Source organism: Hemicordylus capensis, chromosome 5, assembly GCF_027244095.1.
Source record: "Hemicordylus capensis ecotype Gifberg chromosome 5, rHemCap1.1.pri, whole genome shotgun sequence".
Taxonomy (NCBI): domain Eukaryota; kingdom Metazoa; phylum Chordata; class Lepidosauria; order Squamata; family Cordylidae; genus Hemicordylus; species Hemicordylus capensis.
The window spans coordinates 2,875,317-2,897,196 of record NC_069661.1 but is presented as its reverse complement, the minus strand read 5'-3'; the positions used below and the strand labels follow the sequence as shown (position 1 = coordinate 2,897,196).

Genomic DNA, 21,880 nt, shown 5'->3' with positions numbered 1-21,880 from the left:
AAAGAACTGTAGCAGATCAGGTAGTGGGAAGACATAAAGCTAGAATTGGCCTAGAGAGAAGAAAGCAATTCAAGAGCAGCCAGACATGTGAGATTTTATGTGTGGAATGGCCACACAGCAAGCCAGAACTCTTGGGATTCCCTCCTCTTGCAGAAAACTCTCCACCCTCCTCAGACTATGCTATTTGCTTCAGCGTGGAGAACAGTAAGTGGTAGATACATTCAGAAGGGTCCTGCAATGACTCAGTGAGTCACATGTGTTTGAAACCAAGAACTTCTGCAATTTCCAAGTTGGTGCCAGAACATCAAGAAGGACTGACACTTTAAAATTCAAGGTTTCAGGTAGGAGTCTCTTGCCCATGGGCTTCCCAGAGGCATCTGAACAAAGTGATGAAGCCAGGCGAACCTCATTGGGGAGGCTATCTTATAAATGAGGTACAACCACCCAAAAGGCCCTCTCCCTAGTAGCCACCCGCCTCACCTCATTTGGCAGGGGCACTTGGAGGAGGGCCTCTGAATAAGATCTTAAGGCCTGGGTTGGGACATATGGAGCAAGGTGCTCTCTCAAATAACCTGGACTCAAGCCATTTAGGGCTTTAAAGGTTAACACTAGCACTTTGAATTGGTCCTTGAAACTGACTAGGACCCAATGCAGCTGACAAAGCACTGGTGTAATATGCTCTAAACATCCAGGCCTGGTCCATAATCTTGCAGCTTTATTTTGTACCAGCTGCAGTTTCTAGACCATTTTCAAAGGCAGTCCCACGTACAACACACTGCAATAATCTAAGCGAGAGGTTACCAGAGCATGAGTAAGGTAGCCGCATACCACCCCAATATTATTATTATTATCTCTTGTTTACACAGTCAGACAGGTGTTAATGACTGGTTTGTTTTATCCAGACATCAAGTCCTTCCCAAGGACCTGGGATGGCTGAATTTTATTATCGATGTTGTTGCGGTTGTGATAGATATCGTCGCAGAATATAGGCTGTTCCCAGTAAAGCTGCTTTTTGTAATTGGCTGATGGTGATTTCTGTGGCCCCTATGGTGTTGAGGTGCTCTTCAAGGTCTTTTGGAACTGCACCCAGGGCCCAAATTACCACTGGGATTATTTTGGTCTTTTTCTTCCACAGCCTTTCAATTTCAATTTGTAGATCTTTGTATTTTGTGATTTTTTCTATTTCTTTTTCTTCTATTCTGCTATCCCCTGGTATTGCTATGTTGATTGTTTTAACTTGTTTTTCTTTCTTCTCGACTACAGTTCTATCTGGTGTATTGTGTGGCAGATGTTTGTCTGTTTGTAGTCGGAAGTCCCATAATATTTTTGCATCTTCATTTTCTTCAACGTTTTCAATTTTATGGTCCCACCAATTTTTGGCTGCTGGTAGCTTGTATTTTTTGCAGATATTCCAGTGTACCATCCCTGCTACTTTGTCATCCCTTTGTTTGTAGTCAGTCTGTGCAATCTTTTTACAACAGCTGATTAGGTGGTCCACGGTTTCATCTGCTTTCGGCGGCACTTGCTGTTTGTTGTGGATTTTTCGACTTTTGCTCTTATTGCATTTGTTCTTAGTTCCTGTTCTTGTGCAGCCAGTATTAAACCCTCTGTTTCTTTCTTCAAGTTGCCATTCTTAAGCCATTGCCAGGTCTTGGTGATGTCTGATTTTCCACTTATATTGTGCAAATATTGACCATGCAGGGGCTTATTTCTCCATTTTTCTGCTCGGTCCTTGACTTGTTCTTTCTTGTAGGCCTGTTTCTTTCATTGGTGTTGAATAGTTTCGCATTATTGACCATTTGAAGTACATCTTCTTCACTGTCCTTGATATATTCTTCACGGCCTCTTTTCTCCTCCTCTACTGTTTGATGGACTTGCAGCATTCCTCTTCCACCTGAGCTGCGAGGGAGGTATAGCCTATCGACATCACTGCGGGGTGCAGAGCATGATTGATGATCATGATTTTCCTGGTCTTAACGATCCAGCATCTCTAGCTCTGCCTGGGTCCAGTCTATTATTCCTGCAGTGTATCCGATAACAGGTATAGCCCAGGTGTTTATGGCTTGTATGGTGTTCCTGCCATTGAGTTTGGACTTGAGGATTTTTCTAACTCTCCTGATGTATTCAATTCCAATTTTTCTTTTAATGTCAGTGTGTGCAATATTATCAGCCTGGAGAATGCCCAAGTATCTGTTATGTTCTTTCTCTTCCAGGTTCTTGATGTTGCTTCCATTGGGCAGTGCTATTCCTTCTGTTTTTGTTGTTTTTCCTCTGTTCATTATTAATGCAGTACACTTGTCTAGTCCAAACTCCATTGCTATATCGCTACTGAATATACGGACAGTGTTTAGCAGTGATTCGATTTCTGACTGGGACTTTCCATACAACTTCAGATCGTCCATGTACAGCAGATGGTTGATCTTACTTGATGTTTTAGATGTTTGGTATCCGAGGCCTGTTTTGTTTAGTATTTGTGAAAGTGGGGTCATGGCGATTACAAACAACAGAGGGGATAGTGAGTCCGCCTGGAAAATTCCTCTTCTAATGCTAACCTGTCTAAGTGTCTCGCCATTGATTAACTGTGTACTCCACATGCTCATTGCTTTTTTAAAAAAAATAAATATCTGAATGTTTTTGCTGACACCAGTTGTTTCTAAACATTTTAGTATCCATGTGTGAGGCAATGAATCGAAGGCTTTCTTGTAGTCAATCCATGCAACACTTAGATTTGTTTTTCTTCTCTTGCAGTTTTCTAAAATCATTTTGTCAATCAGCAGCTGGTCTTTTGTGCCTCTGGTGTCAGGCAATTTCCTTTCTGTTCAACTGGAAGCTGTTTATTAGTTAATAAGTGTTGCATCACTTCATCTGCTATTATTCCAGTTAATAATTTGAACATGGTTGGCAGGCAGGTTCTCAGTCTATAATTACTTGGAACTGCACCTTTTGCTGGGTCTTTCATTATGAGATGAGTTTTCCCAGTTGTTAGCCATTGTTCAGTATCACCTTCTTGCAAAATGTGATTGAACTGTTTTGATAGTTGTTTATGAAGGCCTGTTAGGTGTTCAAGCCAAAAGCCATGCAGTTTATCGTCGCCTGGCGCAGTCCAATTTTTAATTTTCTTTGCTCTTTCACTTATTAATTCTGGTGTTATTATTAGATCTTGCATTTGTTGGTTACATTTTTTTGACCTCTTTTATCCAGCCTGCTTTTTTATTATAATCTTTTGGATTGTCCCATAATTCCCCCCCAGAATTGCACTGTTTCTTCTTTATTTGGTGTTTCTACGTTTCTTGCAGTTTCTCCTTCTATGCTTTGGTAGAAACGTCTCTGATTTGACTGGAATTGGAGATTCTGCCTGTGTTGTGTAATTCTGGCTTCATATCTGCTAATCTTCTTTGACACTGCTGTTATTCGCTGCTTTATTATTTCCAGGACTTCTCTAATTTTCCTTGAATCTAGGTGGTATTTTTGGATCAGGTACTGTTTGGTGTTTTCATTCTTCAGCTTCTTGTCTTTCATATCTTTCAATTTACTAGCATCTGATCTAAGCCTGGAGATTTTATTTTCTAATCTTATCTTCCATTTAGGTGATGTACTGCTTTCTTTTTTGACAGGTCCACTGATCTTATATCCAAGCTCTTGTGTTACTGTTGCTGCACTGTACATTAGTTGGTTTGTTTCTTGCAAATTATTGCTTGTTATTTCTGCAAGTGCAGCATTGACATCTTTTAATGCCTGAGCAAGTTGTTTTTTTGGCAACTGTTTTTAGCGCTGGAAGTCGAACCCTGGTGTTTGTTTGGTTCATGAGCTCAGTTATTTTTTGCTTTAGTTCTTGTTGCTTTTCTGTTAAACGGCATTCAGGTTTTTGAGGTGAAGGCAAAGGGGAGGTTGCCTGGTTTTGATTTTGAAACAGTTCAGTAACAGTGGCATCCTCGATTTCCAACACCTACTCCACCTGCGCCTGAGCAACTTCTTCAATTGGTGGTAATTCTTCTTCCATATCTTGAGCCCGTGTTGCTCTTTGCAGTTCTTCCAGCTCAACTCCTGTGAATACTTTATTTTTCCCCTGAGTAGGAGATCCTCAGATAGGGTGATGTACTGCACATGCTCGAGACAGAACTGGAATCATGTGACTTGATTGAAGGCGTGGTCACCACCCAGTCCCAGTTCCAGTTCTGTCTCACTCAGGATAGGACCTGTTTGGAGAGAGCTCTGGTCAGTTAGGCTTTTTATCTGCTTACCTTTTGGCTTTCTCTTATTCTCACTCCCTATTGCTCCCTGCCTCTCTTCCCTTTACTCGTGTGCAAGGGTGGGAAGGGAGCAGGTTTCTTTTTGGCCACAAATTGAATTAATTTAAAATTCCTCTTCTTTATTTCCAATCTCAATCAGACTCCAAATTGTTTTCTTTTAAGTTTTTTCGTTATTATGGAGGCTTCTCACACCAAGGAGCTCATGCAGGGCTCCCTATCTGAGAGTGCTCTCCTAGCGCAGGCTTTAGAGCAGAGCCATTTGCAAACGCAGCAAGCTGCTTCGGCAGCGTGTTCTGCTGCAGCTCTTTCCCCGCCTGCATTGCTCCAGGGACTCGCGGGTCCGCCGCCATTTGCCGGTCCCTCCCAAAGGCCCCGCCCCTCTAAGCCCGCCGAGCAACGGTAGGGCAAAGCGGCAAAGAAAGAAAAACACTTAAATGACCAGCCCTCTGCTCCTAAAAAGAAGAAAAAACGAAAGGAGTCAAAGAGAGAAGCTGGTCTTTTACTCGAGGGGCGTAAGCGGCTGAGTGAGTGGCTCCTCATACAATCGGTTTGCCGCCGCTCGAAACTGAAAGTAGGAAGGAATGGCGCTAAGCCGAAGGAGAAGGAGTGCGCCAAAATTGCTAAAGCTTCTGCCGCTGGAGTCCGGAGCCCGGTGGGCACCTTACCGGCTCCCATTACCATACCCTCTAATGATCTGGCGGTAGAGGGGGAACCGGCTGGTCCGCGCTGTCCCCCCCCCCCTTCAGAACGCAGCTTCAGGCACTTCTCATCTACCCGCTCAACCGCAAACTGTAAGTAACGATCCTTTTTCTCCTCAAGCCACCCAGTGGCTGAGAGCTTTTTTCGCCAGAGAGTTTAGAGCCAGCTGCGGCTCCGTATGTTCAGCCAGGACAGTCTACAGACCCTGTCCACAGTGTGCCCTCAGCTCCTCCTATTTTGCCAAATACAGCACTTTCTGACTCAAACCAACCTGTTCTGCATCAGGCTCCCTTAACTGGTGTCTCTAATACTGCTCTCCAATTACAAAGTGTGGCTGTCCCTTTTATACCAGGAGAGCATGGGGGTGTAGGAGGGCCAGAGTTCTGGCTGGCAATCGCCTCTCTTCATCTTCTCCAGACTCTAGCCCTAGGCACAGAGCTATCCCCATGTGGGAGAGGGGCCAATTTCTACCAAGACCTCCTGCTCTCAGATGTAGAAGCAAACGCAAGAGGAATCCTTCATCTTCCTCTTCTTCCTCGCCTCAGAGGCCTATTCTCCCTCCTTCCAAACCTACCCTCCCTAACCCTACGCTACCCCCCCACTACCCCCGACCCCCCCCCCCACTTACCGACCTTACCTGCCCTGCTACCTATCCAGCATTCCTCCTCCGAGGAGCAGTCCTCGCATTCGCACCCGCTGGTTCCAGTTGATGACTCTGATTCTGGAAAAGAGGAGGGGGAGTTGTCTGAGGAAGAAATCAATCCCCCTATTTCTAATTCCACCAGGTTATTCTCATCTTCAGATTTTGAAATCCTATTGGCTAAAGCTAAACGCACAATCAAGGATGTCTCCCCCACGGAGGATCCTTCCAATGCCAATACCACCTCCTTTGACCAACAGGTTTTTCCACCTACAGAACCGAATAACCCTGTTGTTCCCTTTCCCCCTCTATTCAAGAAGGTTATGTGTGCTGAGTGGCAACGTCCCACCTCATCTAAACCGATTGGCAGCCTTCCAAAGAAACACTATCTCCTACCTTCAGATGTGGCTTCTCTCATCGCGATTCCTAAGGTGGATCCTCCTTTCGCCCAACTGGTGTCGGGGGCGCTAGTCCAATCCAAACACCAGGAGCAACTCAGATCCCAGGAAGACCGACGCTGTTATGCCCTACTAAAGAAAGCTCATGAGGCTTCTGCGTCGGCTTTCAAGATATGGCTACTACCAACTCCATCTTCGCACGTGCTACGGTCCTATGGGCTAAAGAGCTGGTGCAATTGGTTCCCCCGGAAAATATCAAACTACGCCAGGGGATTAACAAAATGGCCAAGGCCGCGGCTCTGACAGCGGACTCCAGCCTGGATATTATACAACAATCTTCCAGAGCCTTGGTCTCCGGTGTCGCAGTTCTCAGGATCTTCTGGCTCAAATCCTGGCATGTTGATACCAAATCAAAGATGGCCCTGACGGCATCCCCCTTTCGGGCTCCTCCCTATTTGGTGAGTCACTGGACCCCATCCTGGTGCATACCAAAGACAAAAAGAAAGTCATGCCAGCAGCTAAGAAAGATTTCCGGTCGTCCTTTCGACGCGCCCATAGTTCCTTTCGATCTTTCCGCCAGCCCTACAACCAATCCTATCCACATGACCAAAACAGAGATTCACGCTCATCCTTTTCCAGAGGTTTCGGACGCTCACACTGGAGACCCCGTTCCAGAGGCCATCCCCATGGAACAAACTCACGCCCATTCACCTACTACCGTCAGCGTAAGCAATGACGGCATCCCCATGGGGGGAAGACTGTGGTGGCTATCACCGGCCCTCCTTCGGGGAACTCAATTGACAGAACCCAGCAGGATTCTGGTCACGACCGATGCCAGTCAAAGCGGATGGGGGGCACATTGCCAGGGCCAGGTTGTACAGGGCTCCTGGTCAACCTCAGAAAGATCTCTCCCCATAAACTGGTTGGAGCTTCGAGCGGCCCGCTTAGCTCTTTGCCACTTTCAACACCTCCTCCAAGGTCACCACGTACTATTACGGACAGACAACATCACCGTAAAGGCCCACATAAACCAACAAGGGGGGACCAGGTCCCCCTCCCTAATGACAGAGGCGGACCTTCTACTAGCTTGGGCGGAACTCAATCTCCAATCTCTCATCGCCGAACACCTCAAGGGCGATCACAACGAAGTCACGGATTGGCTCAGCAGGGAGGCATTGGATCCGGGAGAGTGGTCCCTACACCAGGAGGTCTTTCAACAGGTCTCCACAGACCTGGGGACTCCAGCAGTCGAACTTTTCGCAGCCCCGGGCAACAATCAACTTCCACGCTTCTTCACAAGGTACCACACCCCTCTCGCGGAGGGCATAGACGCCATACACTCTCCTTGGCCAGCAGTACTTCTATATGCATTCCTGCCAGTACCAATTATCATGAAAGTGCTCCAGAAGCTCCGGTTAGAGCGAGGGGAGCTGATTCTGATAGGCCCTTACTGGCCTCGCCGCCCGTGGTTCCCAGACCTCATGAAGCTGGCAGCGGCCCCTCCTTGGCACCTACCCAATCGCCCGGATCTTCTACATCAGGGCCCGGTCGTACATCTGGACCCATTCTGGCTACGGCTAACCGCCTGGAGGTTGAACACACGAGACTCACCAACCTAGGGTACTCCCAGGAGGTCCAGGACACCATCTTAGCTTCCAGACGCCCTTCCACAATACGCATTTATCAATCCACCTGGTCGGCGTTCCTTCGCTGGTCTCTCTCCCATGCCAAGGACCCTATGGAGGCAGGGGTCTCAGAGGTCCTAGAATTCTTACAGTTGGGACTGCGCATGAAGCTTCGCCCAAGTACCCTCAGAAGACAAGCTTCTGCACTGACATCTATTCTCCAGCTTTCTCAAGGCGTCGTGGGTCCTGCACACCTGCACCCCCACTTATCCAGATTCTTAAAAAGGGCTTCCAACTTGGCACCGCCTCCCATCCGACGTTTTCCCTCTTGGAGCTTGAATCGGGTCCTCAATGCCCTCACCAAGGAAACTTTTGAGCCAATCGCCTCAATCCCCTTAAGAACTATCTCGTTCAAAGTTGCCTTCCTGGTAGCCGTGACTTCAGCCTGCAGGGTCTCTGAACTGGCCGCCTTGTCCGCTCGCAAAGAATTCTGTATCTTCAGCGCTGACTCAGTCACCCTCCGGCTGGACGCCACCTTTCTCCCCAAAGTCAACTCTTCCTTTCATAGAGAACAGGTGTTGGTCCTCCCCTCTTTTTGCCCGAATCCGGTCCATCCAAAAGAAAGGCTCTGGCACAAGCTGGACGTACGCAGGGCGTTACGCATGTACATACAGCGCACGCGACCCATTCGCCGGGAAGACTCCCTTTTTGTCTCGTTCCGGTCCACGAATCTCGGCGCCCGGGTTTCAAAATCCACCCTAGCCAGCTGGATCAAATCCTGTATTCACATGGCATACACAGTCCTCCATCTCAACCCCCCTGGTGGGGTGACCGCACACTCCACTAGAAGCGTTGCTGCTTCTTCTGCCTTTTGCGCTCACATTCCCCTTTCAGAGATATGCAGAGCTGCTACTTGGTCCTCCTCCACTCCATTCATCAAGCATTATAAAATCCCGGATTTCTCGCAGGACCAGGCGGCATTTGGTCGCACCGTCCTCCAGCAAGTACTGTAGACACATCCTCCCATCCCGGATCCTATTAGCTGCTTGGGCATGCCCCTATCTGAGGATCTCCTACTCAGGGGAAAAAGAGACATTGGTCTTACCATGAAGGTTCTTTTTCCCTGAAGTAGGAGAGCCCCGCCTGGATGTGTGTCTGGGTTGGGGCGCAGTCTTACTGAGTCTTCACTATCAATCTCCATGGGAGGGGTGCCTCTCTGGGAATATCGATGAACCTGCTCCCAGGGCGCCATAGAATCTTTCTTTTCTCCTCTAGCCTTATCTGGGCACGCTGTTTGTGTCCTTGCTGTTGCTGTCCTTTCTTGTTTTTTACATGTTTTTTCTAAAGTTGCTCCTGTTACAATGAGCTCTCTCCACCGAATCCAACACGCCTCGCTCATCAGTCCTGGAACTGGGACTGGGTGGTGACCACGCCTTCAATCAAGTCACATGATTCCAGTTCTGTCTCGAGCATGTGCAGTACATCACCCTATCTGAGGATCTCCTACTTCAGGGAAAAAGAACCTTCACGGTAAGACCAATGTCTCTTTCTTATTATGAATCTTCTCTGGTCTGCTAGCCTTTGTTCTGTTATTTCTGTATCTGGATGCTTCTCTTTCCAAATTTGGTACATTCTTTTTAAATAACCTCTTCTAGTTGGACTAGACTTTTAATAGCAGATCATTATTTCCTTGTTGGCGTTTTCGTATCTATTTTTCGGTTAAGCGACGTTTCTTCCAGTAACCTTGCAGTCTCCAGCCCTGGTTGCTCAACTGAAGATCCTGAGTCCTGTTGCCCACTTGCCACCAGATGTCCAGGGACTATAGCAACCGGTGCAGTCCTTGTTGACTTGGACGACGACTGATCCGTTATAGATTTATTAAAGTTACGTCTCACCATATTGTTGATGGGAGAGGCACTCTTTGTCTGGCTCCTCTGGTGAGACCTGTCCAGTATGGTTGGACCTCTGGCATAGCTCTCACCTTCCTCAGAGCACACAAGCCCCACAACCACGCCAAGGTAGTGCCTCACTGTGGGTTGTTGTTGTTGTTATTTCTTGTTTACACAGTCAGACAAGTGGTGTTGACTGGTTTGTTTTATCCAGACATCGAGTCCTTCCCAAGGACCTGGGATGGCTGAATTTTATTGTCAATTGTTATAGATATTGTCGCAGAATATAGGCTGTTCCCAGTAAAGCTGCTTTTTGTAATTGGCTGATGGTGATTTCTGTTGTTCTTGTTGTTGTTTCGATTTCTCATTAGCCAATCTCTTCAGAGCCTCAAATATATCCTTGAGCAGCCTGGACATCTCCACTGCTATACTAACTCATTACCCATAAAAGTCAGTCGAGCAGAAGGTCCTTTGGGCTTTTCAAAAGCCAAAGGCACCTACCAGGTTGTCCATCATTGCCTGAAAATCCCATAACATTTCTTCGCGCTCACTGGATCTAAAGTAAAATTGTGCCCTTGAGTCACTGTCGACTCCTTATCTAAAAATAGAAAATTGTCTAGGTACAGGTCACCACCCAGAAACTTGACCTAAATGCACTATATTCCAAGAAAGTACTAGAAGTCTCTCTCTCTGTCTCTCTCTCTGTCTCTCTCTCTCTGTATCCGTCTCCGTCTCCATCTCTCTCTGTCTCTCTCTGTCTCCCCCCGTCTCTGACTGTCTGTCTCTCTCTCTCCCTCTCCCCCCGTCGCTGACTGTCTGTCTGACTGTCTCTCTCCCCCCGTCGCTGACTGTCTCTCTCCCCCCGTCTCTGACTGTCTCTCTCTCTCTCCCCCCGTCTCTGACTGTCTCTCTCTCTCTCCCCCCGTCTCTGACTGTCTCTCTCTCTCTCCCCCCGTCTCTGACTGTCTCTCTCTCTCTCCCCCCGTCTCTGACTGTCTCTCTCTCTCTCTCCCCCCGTCTCTGACTGTCTCTCTCTCTCTCTCCCCCCGTCTCTGACTGTCTCTGTCTCTCTCTCTCTCCCCGTCTCTGACTGTCTCTCTCTCTCTCTCTCTCCCCGCCTCTGACTGTCTCTCTCTCTCTCTCTCTCCCCGTCTCTGACTGTCTCTCTCTCTCTCTCTCTCCCCGTCTCTGTCTCTGACTGTCTCTCTCTCTCTCTCTCTCCCCGTCTCTGTCTCTGACTGTCTCTCTCTCTCTCTCTCTCCCCGTCTCTGTCTCTGACTGTCTCTCTCTCTCTCTCTCTCCCCGTCTCTGACTGTCTCTCTCTCTCTCTCTCTCCCCGTCTCTGTCTCTGACTGTCTCTCTCTCTCTCTCTCTCCCCGTCTCTGTCTCTGACTGTCTCTCTCTCTCTCTCTCTCCCCGTCTCTGTCTCTGACTGTCTCTCTCTCTCTCTCTCTCCCCGTCTCTGTCTCTGACTGTCTCTCTCTCTCTCTCTCTCCCCGTCTCTGTCTCTGACTGTCTCTGTCTCTCTCTCTCTCTCTCTCTCTCTCTCACACACACACACACACACACACACACACTCACACACTCACTCTCTCACACTCACACTATGGAGTAACCTTTTGGGAGCATCTTGTCAAAATAAGATTTTCCCTCTGCAGTTAAATCCAACAAAAGACACAGCCCTCGGGATAAATGAACAGCAATCCAAAGGCTGACGATGTTGCATTTGGCCAACAGCATTGCAAACCATGGTAATACCAGATGCAAATGGCACACTCTTCACCGAGCAAAGCCTTGGTCAGTAGCATTAACTGAACCCCCTTTTGGACAGGAAAGATGACGAAACCTATACTTGTCTGGCACCTTAACCCTTGTCTGACATGCCCACATAAGGAATTAAAAAATCAAAATCCTCAGCCAGATACTTCATATATCATGGATAGGCTTCCAGCAATGTAAACAAAACTGAAAACACAAGTCAGCATTGGAGACCTTGATCTTTACAGCAGCACTGATAGAAGAGGACCCTCCCACTCGCTTGCATTGCTGTCCACACACAGCATTTGTTACATCTTGCCTTAAAGGTTGTGAGATGGTTCGTGCCACAAGAAGGATGCTCATGCTTGAAGTTGCACAGGGAGAGCTTGCACACAGCATTGGACTCATTGCATTGCTGCTTGCAAACCTTTGCCGCATTCTGCTTCATCCTGTATACCTGGTGCTACCCCTACAGAGAATGCATGCCCACTATCAACCTTAGAAGGGAAAGTCAGAGCTGCAAATTACAGGGACAAAAAAGCAGATGTGTCAAGGCAAGAAGGCATGTGTGTCAAGCAGATGTGCCAAGGCATATCTAGGCTGAAGATATGAAGAAATGTAATTGGATACAACAAAATTTAGAGAGTAAACAAAACTAAACAGAGGTGCTGGAGTGAGGGAGGATAGGGGGCCTGCTCTTCACTCCACACATCTAGAAAAGAACAGATTTGCAGGACACACTCTGCCTTCTGTTTCCATCCTGGAATAGACCAGTCCACACATATGCCTTCTAAGATAGTGAATGCCAATGCCTGATGCTCTTCTGTATGACTTCACAGAAATGCTTGGATGCTGCTGTTGTTGCAGGCCCAATTCAGTACTTACGTGAGCAGTTTTCCTGCCCTTGAGAGTGGATTGTTCACCATGTATTTGACTGCCAGAGCTGTTATTTGTGTCAAGTTGTTGAAGAGCTTATTACAATGCTTTTCTGCTGCATTTTTGCAAAGCACTAGATTTTTTCCCTCCCTATATGTAAAGTTTTGTTATCTTGACTTCTCTGAAGCCAAATATGTGTGGGGGCATTTCTTCATGTACGTCATGTGCACTGGTATTGCAAAATCATTTACCCTTTAAATACAAGCCCTGTTAACCCCAGATACCTTATAGGTGGTTACTTGCAGCCACATCTTGTCACCTCAGGGCTTAAAGCAGGTTGAATTTCCGCTCATGCAGCTGTATGTATTCCTGACACATTCTTTATCAGTTCCCCTGCTATATTCCAATATGGCAAGTATTTCTTTGCATCTGTAGTCTGTTTTTCATGCAACATCAAAATATGTTAAAAGGACTTCTCATAGTTGCCCCTTGTAAATCTTTACCAATTGCCACAATCTAAACTTCTTTAATTTGAATTTAATTTGAGAACTTAAAATAAAAACTAGGCTTTGATATGGTGCCAGTGGAACATCTGCATCTCTTTACTTTCTCTCATCCTGAACTGAGTGTTTAATTCTTTTAACCCCTGTTCTGTACTGTTTGCATGCTTGTGTTTTTTCTTGGTTTCTTCTTGTATGAAGGAGCAACCAAGGGTGGCATGCATAGGAAACCCCACATGCCAACAAAGAACAGTATGAAGTTATTTTCTCCCCCACCCCCTTTCCTTTCTCCCCTTCCAGATGAGGCCTTGGAAGCTGCAGTGAAATGTTTGGGGCCATGCTTTGTTGAAGAGTTCAATAAGCAGAAATCAGTTCAAGCACTCATCCGAGAAATTTCTGAAACAAAAAGGACATCAACTGAGCCACATCCTGGGAGCATGAAGATCCAAAGTAATCCTACAACTTCTCTGAAGCCTCCCAGGAGGGATTTTACTCAGTATGGATCACCTGATATTAAAATGAAGCAGATTGAGGCCCCTGGTATTCCAAGAAAAGGAGCAATAGTTGAGGGGAAAAGTAAGAAATTGCCCATGGGAGCACCAGTAAAGCAAGCAAATGTTGATCCCGAAGTCCCATACAACAGGGTAAGTAACTCTTTTCTGTTAGGAATTTTGAACTACTTACTGTGATGGCTGGATCTGGACATCTAGTGCTGAGGAACTGGAGAGTTTGTCCCCATCACTGCATTGTTCTGAAGTTCAGTAAATGCTTCCCTCATAAGAGTGAATGAGAACCATTAATTTATTTAGGATAAAGTAAAGAATGCACTTTGCACCACTGTCCCAACCTCTTTTCCCACCCATTTAAAATCCAGCCTGCTCCTATTGGCATAGCATCATCCTTTTTTATTTATCCATGCTAGAATGTGATAGAATCTTTGGAGCTGGCTTTTTAATATAATACCTCATGTAGCAGTGAGTTTTCACATGATATGTGATATACAGATTTTAATCCTTGATTGTCCTGCTCTAAGAGCTCCTTAAGTGGCCTATACGATCTTAGTCTTAGCTCTTACTTGTATCTTGTATCTGCATGAAAGAGAATCACTTAACAGATTTAATGTCTTCTGAAACTACAGTATTATTTAATTTACAGCTTTTGACAGATAAACTCTTGAATTGTGGCACAGTTCTTCGAATATCTGACTTACCAGATGGCTTTTCAGTTGATGATATTAAAAAAGTTGTTCAGCCTTTTGGAAAAGTTAATGATATCTTAGTGCTGCGTTCTAGAAATGAGGTAAGTAGCTTCCCATATTCTTGATATAACTTTTCTCTTTAAGTGGAGGCAATATTTGAACAGTTAGCCAGCCAGAGAGGTTCAACCTTGTAAATGCAAGGTCAGCTACATTTCTGTTTTGGGCCCTCGGTTTTTTTCAGTGTCAGATTGGAGCTTCAGTCCTTAAAACCTATTTGTTCTTAATGCCCATTTCACTTACAGAATCCTTTATAAGAGTTTGGGGTAAAGCAATTTTGCTTTAGCATTCTATCTCCTCCCCTTCTGCATGCATTCATTTATTTATCTGTCCTATTTCTATACTGCCTGACATGTGGATCCCTAGGGGTGTATATAAGTTAAAATACAACAAATATAAAAAGAGGATAAAGTTATTAAAACAATTATGATATCAAACCAATTAAAATTAATTTAAAGCCTGAGAAAACAGGTGCCTTAAGGGTCTTTTTAAAAACAGCCATAGATGGAAAAACTCTGATTTTAACAAAGTGCAATCCAGAGCCCCGGGATAGCCACAGGGAAGATCCAGTTCTGAATAGCTACCAAATGAGCTGATGGTAGCTGTAACTGGACCTCCCCAGATTATCTTAATGGGTGGGTGGGTTCATGACAAAGAAAGCACTGTCTTAAATACCCTGGACCCAAGCTGTTAAAGGCTTGATAATTATTTAGCAGCACTTTGTATTTCATATTGAAACATATTGGTAGTGCAGTTCCCAGGCAGGACTAATTGAAAATGTTGTAAAGCCTTAAGTGCCCGGGTAGGGTTTTTTATTTTTACATTTATGTCCTGCTCTTCCTCCAAGGAGCCCAGAGCGGTGTACTACATACTTGAGTTTCTCCTCACAACAACCCTGTGAAGTAGGTTAGGCTGAGAGAGAAGTGACTGGCCCAGAGTCACCCAGCTACTATCATGGCTGAATGGGGATTTGAACTCAGGTCTCCCTGGTCCTAGTCCAGCACTCTAACCACTACACCACGCTGGCTCAGATAACCCCGCCCTGTTCTTTTAGTTCTGCTGCGCTCCTAGGCAGACCTTCCATGTCTAGCTCTTTAACTGTCTCGAATTGTACTATCTATTTCATCTTTTATTCAGTCCTCATGCTTTATTCCTGTCCTCTCCTTTTACGTACTTGTTATTTCAGGGGGAGTGTAATCCCATCCAGAACGGGCAGATCTAAACCATCTCTTGAGTTCTGACTCCCCACAGTCAGTACCTCCATCTTACTTGGATTCAATTTCAATTTCTCCCTCATCCAGCTCATTACTGCTTCCAGGCAGGCATTTAGGGAAGTTATGCCATTACCTGATAAAGTTGATATGGAAAAATAGATTTAGCTGTCGTCAGCCTATTGAAATGCTGCACCCTGCACCAAGTCTCCTTATGATCTCTCCCAGTGTTTCATGTAGTTGTTAAAAAGCATTGGAGACAATATGGAGCCTTGTGGAACTCCGTACATTAACTCCTGCTTTGCAGAGCAACAGTCTGCAAGAGATTCCAAACCCAACTCCGTCATGCGACCCAGGAGAATACCATTGTCGATGTTATCAAGGCATCTGAGAGATCAAAAAGGACCAAAAGAATTGCACTCCCTCTGTCAGTTCTAGGGGTGTGCACGGAACCGTGGAGCTGCGGTCCGGCACTGGGGTGGGGGGTTCCAATAAGAAATGGGGGGCCGTTACTCACCCCGGAGACAACCACACCGTAATTCACTGAGCAATCGGGCGGCAGGATATCTCCCTGCCGCCCGCTTCATTCCCCGCTCGGCGGCTCCGTCCTCATGTACTCTAAAGAATCCTCCTCCTTAAGCATTTAGACCCTTCAAAGCCCCGCTGGCGCTCGGCTGGCGGGCGCTCGGCTGGCGGCCGCCCCAAGAGGACCCCTGCTGCCCCCAAGAGGACCCCTGCCGCCCCCATCCTTAAGAAATAACCTCCCATTTCAAGGGGACGGCAGGAGAGCTGCCTGCCGTCCCCTTCCGCTTTGCCGGTCTGGCTGCAAAGGGCTTCTAAGAAGCCCTTTGCGCGCGTGCGCGAAAGGCTTCTTAGAAGCCCTTTGCAGCCAGACCGGCAAAGCGGAAGGGGACGGCAGGCAGCTCTCCTGCCGTCCCCTTGCAATGGGAGGTTATTTCTTAAGGATGGGGGCGGCAGGGGTCCTTTTGGGGGCAGCAGGGGTCCTCTTGGGGCGGCCGCCAGCCGAGCGCCCGCCAGCCGAGCGCCAGCGGGGCTTTGAAGGGTCTAAATGCTTAAGGAGGAGGATTCTTTAGAGTACATGAGGACGGAGCCGCCGAGCGGGGAATGAAGCGGGCGGCAGGGAGATATCCTGCCGCCCGATTGCTCAGTGAATTACGGTGTGGTTGTCTCCGGGGTGAGTAACGCCCCCCCCATTTCTTGTTGGAACCCCCCACCCCATCCTCCCGAACCAAAACCACCCCGTGTCCGGACCGGTCTGGAGGCCTTTAGAATGGCCTCCGAACCGGTCCGTGCACATGACTAGTCAGTTCCCAGTTGGAGATCATCCATCAGGCTGATCAAGGCAGTCTCCACCCCATAGCCTGTCTGAAAGCCAGTTTGAAATGGGTCTAGATAATCCGTTTTCTCCAAGACTGCCTGGAGATGAGAGGCCACCACCCTCTCAGTCACCTTGCCCAACCATGTAAGATTGGAGACAGGTTTAGAATTGGCTAACTCTGAGGGATCCAGTACTGGTTTCTTTAAGTAAGGTCTAATAATAGCCTCCTTAAGGCAGCCTACCCTCTCTGAGAACCATTCAACTATATACTAGACTTCCTTCCTTTTGTCCGAAATAGAAAATGTTGGCAGTTTCCCCTTACATTTGCCTTTTTGCTTCCTTCTGTCAGGGATGGCTTTCATATGCCATCCAGGGAAATGGATTTCAAGATAAACCTCTTCAGGAACTGGCCCTTTGTAAATCTTCAGATATACAAGGGTCCCGTACACTGGAAAACTTAGGTCTTTCTCCTTGCCAGTCAATTCTTGAATGTTCTGTTTACCTCAGGGAGTCATCAAATCTTACTGCCAGTCCTTTGAGAGATAATGGGGCCATTCACATAGGGGTGGGGGCCTGGTTCAACCCCTCCCCCCCATGAGTGCTTGACTGTTGCTGGGAGCGCGCACCTTGCTCCCAGATGAGCTGCATTGCGTGGTGCAGCACAGAGTTTGGGAGGCGAGGACAACACGTCCCAGTCTCTGGATATCCCACAATGCACTGTGTGCAGTGCATTAGAGGATTTCCCCAGAGACCCGTGCTAATCTCTGTTTTTGCTCGGGCTGAATGTAGCCTCAGTGAACACACGATCCTGGAGCCTGGGTTAAGGGCTCACTAAGAGCTGGGTCGAAAAGCTGGGCTAGGCAGTGCTGCCCTGCTGGCATCGAGCCCAATCTCAGAGGTTGTCATGTGCAGCCTAACTCAAGCTGGACTGGGTTAGGGTACGTGTGAGAACAGCCTCTCTGATTATCGCCATGACTTCTCAGTAGACTGGGTATAGTTGTTTGTGAGTCCTTTGGGGACCGGAGACTATCTTATTTATGTATTATTTCTCTATGTAAACCGCTTTGAGAACTTTGGTTGAAGAGCGGTGTATAAATATCCGTAGTAGTAGTAGTAGTAGTTTTGAGGGGGATTTAGGTATTTGGAACCCCCAGCATTTCTGCTAAGAAGAACATAATTCAGAAACTTTATGATGGTCTGGGAACTGGGTCTTCCAAGGAATAGTTGAAGGAGATGGATGTTTAGCCTAGAGAAGAGAAAACAAAGAGAAGACCCATCTTCAGAGTGGCTGCCACATTGGAAGAGAAGCAGGTTTGGATTATCTTGCTTCTGAGGGCAGAAATGAGTTGAAAAGACAAGGAAGCAGGTTTAGGATAGACATTAGGAAGAATTGCCTAACTGTAAGAGCTGCTTGACAGTGGAATAGTGTGCCTTTTGCAGTGGTAGGCTGTCCTTTGTAGAAGTTCTCAAACAGAGGCTGTACAGGCATCTTATCAGGAAAGCTATTGCAGTTTCCAGCACTGAGCAGGGGTTTGGAATAGTAGACCCTCGAGTTTCCTTCAAACTCTAAAATTTGAGTCTACCGCTAGTTTAGGTCTAGCAGTTTGTTTATATACTGTTTTTCTGCAATAAAACTCTTAAGGGGTTCACAATAGTTTAAAATATATATAAAATGTACTAAGAGAACAGTAATAGTACAGAAGCATATAATCCAAGGGAACCCTTCCACTATATGATAGGGACAAATCTATACCAGTGTTGGAGGGATGGGGCTAACTGAACTTCCCAGGGGACAGTGTTCCAAAGGTTGGGCAGGCCTATGGAAAAGATCCTGTTCTGTATGCTTATCAGCCAAACTTCAGATAGTGTTGGCATGTAAAAGATCTTGAGAGGCAGGTAGAATCTTATGGGAGCAGGCAGTCTTTAGATATGATTTAGTTTCCTTACAGCATTGAATGAATAAATAAATAAATAAAAGCGAATAAATGTATCTGTCACCTTCCTGCAATTTTTGTCGTCTTAGCTCTCAGTTGGCAGTTACCTAGTAGTTCTTCACTTAAAGCAGGATTGTCAGGCATAGAACATGTTTAAAACTAACTCTCTCTTGTTAGGCCTTCCTAGAAATGAACTATAAGGAAGCAGTAACAGCAGCAGTTAAATATGGCAGCACAGTTCCAGTTTGGATTAATTTCAAGCGTGTGAATATAAGTGTAGCGGAAAAGCCCAAAACTACCTTCAACCAGGTAAGCGGGGGCCATATTGGGGCACTTTTAAGGTGTTTGGTTCTTATTTTAAGGTGCCTTAATCTCTTAGCACTTGTTAGATTAGGGGTTTTTGTTGTTTTTCCAGCAGGGTGCATTATCTTCACAGTGGGGAACTGTAGCCAGGGTAGTTGATTTAATAACCAGTATAGCTTAGATGTTAGGTGCACTGTTATGACCTAACTGAAGGAAAATCTTGCACTGAGAGAAGTCAAGGAAAAGCCATTATAATGATTTCAATGATAGTAACGCTTATCCTTTCTGTGTTGGTGGATGAGGGTATCCAGGAAACCCCCCCCCCCATGTGCTCTAGAGCAGTGTTTCTCAACCTTTTTGGAGTCAAGGACAGCTAAATTCTTCATGTGGAGTTTCAAGGACTGCTACATTCTGTGCATGCAGTTTCCCGGACCAGCAGTTAGTAAAGGGGTTTCAGGTTTATCTATTAGTACTATACTACAGGTGTGCACAACACAAATGACCTGGTGGGCCAAAACTGGCCATGACTTGGCTCATGCGGGCCGAGGTCACTTTTTAGGGTGCTGATTATTAAAGTAACACTTAATATCAATCAATTAATTAAATCAAATTAAAGTGAAATTAATTAAAATGAATTTAATCAAAATTTAACTTTTGAAGTTCTGGCAGGCCAAGATTAGTTTAAATTAAAATAAATTGAATTTAAAAATTCTAATTAAAAATACAATATACAATCTGTACAAAATACATAACAATGAAATGCATTGCCCTTCCTTTCCACCTCTGCCAAATCATCACACTTAACATGAAGCACTTGTAAGAAAAAAAATTAGAAGTTTTTCTCATAATTTTGGATAAGATTACACTTTGATCAGAAGGGAAAGGGGGGAGAGAGAGAGAAAATGGAGGAGGGGAAGAAAGGGAAAGGAGGCTTGAGGGGAGAGAGAGAGAGAGAGAGAATTGAGGGGGGAGAAAGGGAAAGGAGAGGGAAGGGGCTGAAGTCAAGAGAAAGCCAGGGAGAAGTAGCAAAATGACAAGGAGGCAACATCTCTAGCTCTGTTTCCCAGGCTTGCTCTGATTGGCTATGCACCCAGACCCAGCGAGCCGGCTTGCTTACAGCCACGGTGGCAGTGTTTCCCCCCACTTCAGGCTCAGCTGCCTGTAGCAGAGGTGGTGCCATGGGCAGGCGGCTGAGCATTGTTCTTCTGTGTTTGTTTTTGGCGGGTGGAGAACACTCAGAGGAAGAGAGAGGGAGCAGAGCAGCAGCACTAGGTACACCCGCGAGCGAGGTGAGCCACTCAGCCAGTGTGCGTTGCTGTGCATGCAGAGAGAGAGGGAGGGAGCAGCACGCAAGCACGAGCCGAGGGTGAGGCTGCAAACAGCGAGTAAGGCCAGTGTGTGCTACTGCCACTGAGGTGGTGCACGGAACTGGCTGGCCCGATTCAGTTCAAGTGCAAACTGCACTCGGAACCTTACTGGACCAATTTGGTCTGTCCCCCCTTCAACCTTCGGTCTGGGGGGCTTCACAATTGTGTTAATTTTTTAAAAAATAAAAATAAATTTTTACCTCTAGCCCGTTCAGGGGGCTTCTTTAACTTTTTAACTTTGTAGTTTTTTAAATTTTGGATTATTTATTGATTTGTTTTAAGCTGTTTTTAATATTTAATTGATTTTAATGTTTTGTTTTTATTTGTTGTGAACCGCCCTGAGACCTTGGGTTAGGGCGGTATAAAAATGCACTAACTAAATAAATAAATAAAGGCCGCCCGGGGCAGGGTCCGTGACCATTCCCCCTCCCCCTGCTTGGTAATCACTGCCGTGGCCTGATCTGGTGCCATTTTTGGCCCGTTCAGGCCTCCGTAAGCCAGTGCGGCAGTCATTTTGCCTGCCACCGTGCATGAACAAATGGCCTCTGTAAGGCCTGGCATGGTCCAGGCACTAGATCGGGCCACAGCAGTGCTGACCGAGGGCTGGAGGTACAAAATTATTATTATTATTTTTTTTTAATTGCTAACTGGCGTGGGGGTGGGTTTGATCCCAGTCCGTTTCGCACATCCCTAACTGCTGCCACCCATCCTCTTGCACTCTCTCTTTGGGTGAGGGTGAGAGAGAGAGAGAGAGAGAGAGAGAGAGAGACAAAACACATCATGTGCCCTGTGCCATGGAATATGCAAGCGCAGGCACCGCAGCAGCTGCTTGGCAGAAGGCTGCTTAGCTCACCTGGCCAGCGAACAGGAGGACAAGTAGGAGAGAGAGAGTGAGGAGGGCAAGGGGGACTGGCCAAGGGGCCTTAGGGGCACAAACCAGCACTCAACTCTTTGAGGACTGGCACAGTTCTGTGGACTGGCGGTTGAAGCAGTGCTCTAGAGGTAGGACTTAATTAAAGTAGCAAGGCTTTAAGAGCCTAGACATCCTTCCCAGTTTTCCATTCTACCTGTTTTAAAGACATGCACCTGCTTGGAGCTTGCACCAACACCAGCTGTCTTCAAGCAAAAAGGAGAGAGAGAGCGCATGCGTGTGTGCGCGTGTGTTTCTTTCTCCTAAATGTTGTTTTTCTTTTCCTCTTCCTTAAAGAAATATCAGAAAGTCTCCACAGCCTCTCATTGCAGGCTTTGGACAACTGCAAAACAAATAGTAATGGACCTACTTCAGTTTGCAAATATTTAGTTATTTAGTTTGTTTATTTTTACATTTATACCCCGCTCTTCCTCCAAGGAGCTCAGAGCGGTGTACTACATACTTGAGTTTCTCTTTCACAACAACCCTTTGAAGTAGGTTAGGCTGAGAGAGAAGTGACTGGCCCAGAGTCACCCAGCAAGTCTTATGGCTGAATGGGGATTTGAACTCGTGTCTCCCCGGTCCTTGTCCAGCACTCTAATCACTACACCGCACTAGCTTTCTTAATTTACAGTGATTATAGCCATTCCTTCAGTACAGTGCTGCTCAGGGCAGCTCACAAAGAAGACAATGAAACAGATAAAACAATACAAAATTAATAAAATTCAGCTAAAAACTAGCCCCAGATAATCAGATTCACAGATTAAAACTTAATGGAACAGACAAAGAATTTTTTAAAAAAAGCCTTTCCCCAGAGAGAGGGAGCGTGGCACAGCTTATTGCAGGTGGGGAGGGCGGGAAGGGAGAGGACATTCCAAAGCAGAGGAGTGACAACCAAAAAGGCCCTTTCTCTAGCCCCGTTAACT

The 21,880-nt window shown here is 46.4% G+C and overlaps 1 protein-coding gene across 1 annotated transcript in view; it reads left to right on the top strand.

Moving 5' to 3' along the window:
• The window catches only part of ZNF638 (zinc finger protein 638), a 113,556-nt gene that overhangs the window by 41,528 nt on the left and 50,148 nt on the right, over positions 1-21,880 (top strand). The window contains exons 6-8 of the mRNA XM_053255820.1: positions 12,936-13,279; positions 13,791-13,934; positions 18,552-18,683. Of these exons, the coding sequence (XP_053111795.1) occupies positions 12,936-13,279; positions 13,791-13,934; positions 18,552-18,683 (620 nt within the window). The remainder of the gene's footprint in view (positions 1-12,935; positions 13,280-13,790; positions 13,935-18,551; positions 18,684-21,880) is intronic.